Source organism: Pecten maximus, unplaced genomic scaffold (assembly GCF_902652985.1).
Source record: "Pecten maximus unplaced genomic scaffold, xPecMax1.1, whole genome shotgun sequence".
NCBI classification, from domain to species: Eukaryota; Metazoa; Mollusca; class Bivalvia; order Pectinida; family Pectinidae; genus Pecten; species Pecten maximus.
Genome location: NW_022982829.1, coordinates 15001 through 21491, shown reverse-complemented (window position 1 = coordinate 21491; position 6491 = coordinate 15001). Strand labels below are relative to the sequence as shown.

General features: G+C 34.2%; 1 protein-coding gene and 1 non-coding gene across 2 annotated transcripts; one reads left to right on the top strand and one right to left on the bottom strand.

Moving 5' to 3' along the window:
- Window positions 1-822: 822 nt before the first annotated feature.
- LOC117320997 (beta-galactosidase-1-like protein 2) lies at window positions 823-4947 on the top strand (the record flags this gene model as incomplete). Its single annotated transcript, XM_033875484.1, is given in 4 exon segments — window positions 823-910; window positions 2715-2832; window positions 3286-3402; window positions 4800-4947. Coding segments are annotated over 4 exon segments (428 nt in total), but the record flags the coding sequence as incomplete, so codon positions are not given.
- Window positions 4948-6231: 1284 nt separating this feature from the next.
- Trnay-gua lies at window positions 6232-6321 on the bottom strand. Its single transcript is given in 2 exon segments — window positions 6232-6267; window positions 6285-6321. It is a non-coding gene; the product is annotated as a tRNA-Tyr (tRNA).
- Between the last annotated feature and the right edge of the window lie 170 nt (window positions 6322-6491).

The following is a 6491-nucleotide window of genomic DNA, read 5'->3' as shown; positions in this document are numbered from 1 at the left end:
TTAACTGTACTGATTAGACATACCTTAGTTTAAAGACATCTAGCTGATTATTTAGAACTTTAACCTGGTTTGTGTTTAAATCATATTCTTAATGATTTGTCTCAGTCTTTTCTGCACTTTACTTATTTTAAGCTTTTCAATGTTCAAGTGAACTATGTACCTCCATATGTTCCTGCTGCTTTAAGCATCTTTTAATTTTATCCTTGATGATGAAATGTGAAATAACAAATCTTACTATTTCCTATATGAAATGTCTGAAATAATGTATAATACCAATTAGTTATCATATCAAATATCAAATCACAGCTTTTCACTGGAATTGTTTCCTTCGGATCTCATCTCCAACGGATTCAAAACAAAATCATCCGGTTCACTCTCCGGTCAGTCCACTTTCATTTTACCGCCTCTGTATGGTTTCCATTCGCCATTTTGAGCATTGTGTTATGATACAACCAGGAAATAGTATACATCAAATGGTCAAGTCTATTCTGTCAAACATTGGGAAGATATCATTAAAATGACAATGTCTCAATTATTGAATATGTTAATTTTTATTGGAAAATAGTCCTGTCTTCAAAATTGACTGAACTCCCCTGGATTTTGTAATTTAATATGCATTCTATCAAGGGGACATTGAAGAGGCCAAAAACATCTGTTCCTATTCCTTTCTTTCCACACTTCTCTTTCTGTGCTTTTTCTTTTGCTAGGTGTCTCCTTGACACCCGTACTCATATGACCCTGGCTGTTGCGAGGACGTAAAATCCCTAAATATCATATACTGTACTGTTTATGTATAATGTTAGTGATTTATTGCCTTTCTAGGGATTAACTCCGACATATTACTGGACGACCAGGCGATACATAACTGGAGTATATACCCCCTAGATTTCTCCAAGGACTTTATCAAGAGGTCTGTTACACATTTTTACACAAATCGATATGTGGCGTTGATAGGTATTGAACAATAGTCTATCATCATAACATGGAACTTTCGGACGTTAACTTTGAAATTCTTCATGATATGATATTTGATGAAGTGGATAACGAGGAAGGGTTTGTAAATGACGAAGAAAATCACATTATTCCTTCACAGCAGCCCGTACAAACTTCTTAACCCCCATTACCTGCGTCTGCTCCCAAAGCTATGCCTGCCCCCCACCGACGCCCGTCAAACAATGACAACACCGTTAATATGTGTCTACAGCTAACTGCTTCCGAGCGTTCCTTCACATCAGGGATAACAGACTTCCGTGATTACATAATGAGTAAAAGAAATCAAAACACAGTAAGAAAAACTGAAGGTGATTAAAATGGGGGGATCTTGAACTGAAAACTGACGAAAACGGCCAAGAATATTGGGAATTTAATGAAAGATCAACAAAAACTCGTGGAGGCAATTCAACTCACCAGAGGTCATTTAATCCAAAACGTTTTGTAAATCCCGAGAATTCATTCAGATGTCCAATCAAATCATATAAGCTTTACGCGAAACACAGGCCACACTTGTTTTTGTGAATGAAATTTGCACGCGCTGTGACGTAGTCGCTCAACGACAGCACATTAGCTATATGTCTAGTTGTGGAGAATTTGTTTGATGCCATCGATATATAGGTTTAATTTGATTTTTTGAATATATCCATGCTTAACTAATGCTAAATTAAATTAAATTAAACAGTATATTTAAGCTTTGCTGCTTGAAGTAAACGATGTTGTATTTTAGATCATAATTAAATGCCGAACACTTTCACGGACAGTTGGATGAATTTATTAACACGGCATTTATTTTAACGTTTTAATATATATCTGATTGCAAATAAATTATTTCGCATCAATTAGTGTTGTGATTTTCCTGAACATTATCAGTTTGAAAACAGAAGGGAGACAATCAGAACAAAAATATTGATAAAGTGTAAAGTGTCTAGATCTGTTAACAAGGCCTACACTTTTAATAAGGTAGCGAATTTTTGATGACGAGATGACGATTTCTTTTTATTGAAAACGAAAACAATACATAGTGATGTGACGCCACTTGAAACCGCAAATGGATTCCATAATTAAGGAAAGTTGTAATTAATAAAGGTATGTGATAAAAGCAAAACCATCCACATGTGTTGATCTGTCGAGTCGGATCGCCCTCGTTTCTTGCGCGAAGGAAAAATATCACTCCGTACACTCGTGATATTTTCCTCCGCGCAAGAAACTCGGGCAATCCGACTCGACAGATCAACACATATGGGTGTTTTTGCTTATTTATCGAATATCAATAATTATAAACAATTCTTATATATTGATTATAGAATATATAGACAGAGCCTTACCTTGTTACATTAGATCACGTGACGCATTTTGCGTCTAGCTCTTCTCTGTTTCCATTATTTTGCTATATATCAGATCTGTTATGTAATCGACTGTGTGAAATGTAATATGTTTTACTCGAACACACTGCATGGTTTCAATGAAAATGTATTCAGAACGTGTTTAATGCATACCGACACATCGACGCCTTGGATACATAATATTGTGTTCATGCAAATATTTATTTTTGAATCTGATGTGCTTTTACCAGGTCAGAACACGGGATTAGAGATGTTGTATTGAACATTTATTGAAATAAAATATGAATCTACAAAAAATCCATTAATATATCAGTACAAAGAACTGTTTATGATATATGTTTGTTGGTGTTCCGTTTTCTATTTTTTGTTGTCTGTTAGGGTGATAGATAATGGCACGTGGTCTTCATTGGGCAAGAGCAACAGAACTACTCCAACTCTATATAGGGGACACTTTGATATTCCCGGTAACCTGGCGGACACTTTCCTGTGGATGAAGGTAGGTTATAATGGTTGTATAACTCCTTAATGTGCCACCATGTATCATGGATTCACTAATTCATATATATTTCTATTATCACAATATGATTCCATGATTCTCCAAATACCACACGATATCGCATGATCTAAAAATGTCAGCTATTTGTGAATCATCCGAAAACACACTGTGATTGGGTTTAAATAGGTACAGAAATTTAATCAAAATGTTTTTAATAATAAGTATTTGATGATCATACAGATTTGATTAAATGTAATTTTACTTATTGTGTACAGAAATTAAACTTAATGGGTTAAGAAATTTAACTTCATGGTACAAAAATTCAAATTAATGGTTACAGAAAGGTAACTCAGTAATGGATAGAGAAATTTTATATAACGGGTACAGAATTATGCAACAGAAATCTAAGTTTGCTAAAAACCCTAGAAAGTTATAGAAAATTTACCAACCTAGGACTGGTGTAAGGGAGTTGTGGTAATCAACGGTTTCAACCTGGGTCGGTACTGGACAATAGGACCTACGATGACGCTATACCTGCCTGAGACATTACTGAAAGCGCACCAGAACGAGGTAAACTAGCAATCCTTCTTCGTTTTACTCATTGTAAAGCTTAAAATTGTATCATTATGGACCGTTCTACCACTGCAAGACAGTAAATCAATAATATTTATATTTCCACTCAATTCAGACTCAATGAACCTACCACAGTTAACTCGAGTCATATTTCAATGAACTATATCAAGTCCGGCGTAGGAATACATTTGTCGAGCTTGGACTATATTTTTTTAATTCCTTTTCAAAAGTGATCATATTTATATGAAATAAATTCCTTTAAAACTAATATTTGTTTTATTTCGCTATTAAGTTTGTTCACGAAAGAAATCCTAAAAGTATTAACCATATGTAGATGAAGAGTGATGACGTACATTTCTTTAAGTTATGTGGTAGACTTGCACAAGTCCCTATTTGTCAAAGACAAAATATTGTACAAAACATCAAAAAAATATAAATATAAGGATTGAATAAAGTTATGTTGAGGTGTGTGTGGGTATAAACCTCAATAGGTCTTGAGACAAATTTATTATGTTCATAAAATTTGTCTCAAGACCTATTGAGGTTTATACCCCCATACACCTCAACATAACATTATTCAATCCTTAAATGATCAGTTGAATTAAGGTCCGGAGACTATAATGTTTAGTGTTCCATGTAAAAGAAACTTTTGTATAGATTCAGAAAACATTCCAGTATACCTGGAGACTGTTGTTAAACTGTCGTGTTATGACGTTAGTCAAGACTGTTGTTTTGTTAAGTTTGGTGGCATCAATCCAATGGATCGCAACTGCGTAAACGCAAAGCGTGGTGTTTACAAACCACTACCAGTGCAATATTTCTTTTAGCAATAACAGCGGTCAAAACGTCAGAAAGGCACATTTAACTTGTTTGATTAATTTTTCAAAATTATTTTGACGTTTTGACGGTTCATCCATGCACAGCAGCTATTTGCAAAAGCCGTTGACGGACAGCTAATTCTTCCCACTTTCTCCTTGACAACGGAATATAGTCGAGTTCCATCATTCATATTGAATCGCAATATTTTATATATTTCAGCAAGTAAATTGAAGTTGTTAAGAAAATTGGACATGGCGTTTGTTTGTAAAAACTAGCACGCGGTTTACACCTACTGATATACTGGTAACTGTTGTTTATCAAATCAACAAAAGATCAAGATAGATTAGAGTTAGCAACGACGCGTGAAATTAACCAACTTAATAGTAATAGTGAAGCATTTAGTCCATTGGAATAATTGTCGCTAGCGAATAGCGTCTTTTTATGTAATGCAACATTTCAATGAGAAAGCCTTGAATTATGGACTCTTGGCTAGGATTCTAAAGGATGACGACGTTTATTAGATATATACATCTTCTATTAATAATACTATTTATATATTTTCTTGATACTTCCAGATATTGATATTCGATCAACACTGCAGTCATACCACGGTTCAACTACGGAAAACCCCAGTGTTATCGAAACAAACTAATCGTATGACAACTCGTACGATCAACTGATTTTTTCCTTCATGGCAAATAAATAAAAACATGATCAGATTAATAAAATGATGCTGTTTCATGATTCTACAGCGAAATACTCACGTTCACTGTATGCTTTCTTCAAGCATTATGCATGTCGAAGGAGAAAAAAAATCCCATTCCTACTATTTATAAATAACACCCCGACTACATCACGTGTGGTTCCACCGCACGGCTTTTCTCTTATTACTGTTCTTCAAAGATAGATTAAGAACATTGAGGATTGTAAACTGGAAGCCGACCTCGACCCAATGTTCTGAAATAAGTGAGATATTATAGATACTTTTATCAATTTACATTATGTTCACATGTTTGCCCTAATTCTGATGGTAATGCAAACATGACATACACAAAACGTTTAAATTATACTTAATATTGTATATAACTGAATGTACATCCATATCCTAGATTAATACACCCGTCCTCATATGACCATGGCTGTTGATGTGACCTTGACACCCGTCCTCATATGACCATGGCTGTTGCCCGGACGTTAGACCCCTACACAAGCCCTTGTTCTATCTACCTAATATTAAGTGTTCAGCTGTAGATTATATAACATAATCATGTTATCGTGTACTTGTTTCGTCATAAAAGAGTTGCCTCCCTTTCCTCCATTGTTTACATTTCTACTCTGGTCACCAGTTGCCATAGTTATTGCCTATTATTCAATCAATTTTACACTTACATCGTGCTAATGAAAATTTGTTGAAATGAAATGACACGTTTATTCAGTTATGGTCTGTGGTGTTTAACGTATAACATAAAGTTATAGGTATGTATGCTAATCAATAAAGAATTGATACCATTTCACAGTATGTGGAATTATTGCCATGGTGTCACTAAAGAGGATTTTGTGAAATTGATAAATTTTCTGAAATACTTGATATACCCGAGATATTACTATAAAGGTTTATTCTGTTGGTAATAGCAAAGAAATGAGACTTACTAGAGTCAGGTAGGATACTTTATAAATTATACCATTTCACATTATTAGGAATGATTGTCCTGGACAAACTAAGGAGGGATATGTGAAATTGCTAAGCAAATTTAATAAAGTAATATCAATCTTATTTCTAACAAAGGTTTTTTTCTCTTAAAAGACCTAGTAATACTTAACTATCACATTGTTAACACTGATGGTTCCGTTAACACCACAATGCTCATTTTGAAAACGTGTCAATACTATTTTGCTTTAGAAAATAATATAAACAAAAACTTTTAGCAGAATATATGACATTCAGCTTCGTTAAGGTTACATTATAATATTTATATAAAAAAAATAAGAATATAAAGAAAAAAAAAATCCCGCGAGCCGGAGTCGAACCAGCGACCTAAGGATAGCTTTGATATATACCACTACAGTCCTCCGCTCTACCAACTGAGCTATCACGGGCCATGATGTGTACACCTAAATAAAATCACCTAGAGGGCGTCTTAGGAGTCGACTTCTTATATATGTCTATCGGTGGACAGTACAGAGAGCATTAGAAATATAAAGTAATATTCTTCTGGGTCAAATTTATAGAATATTGCTTGTTAAAATTCCAAAGATTATACCTAATT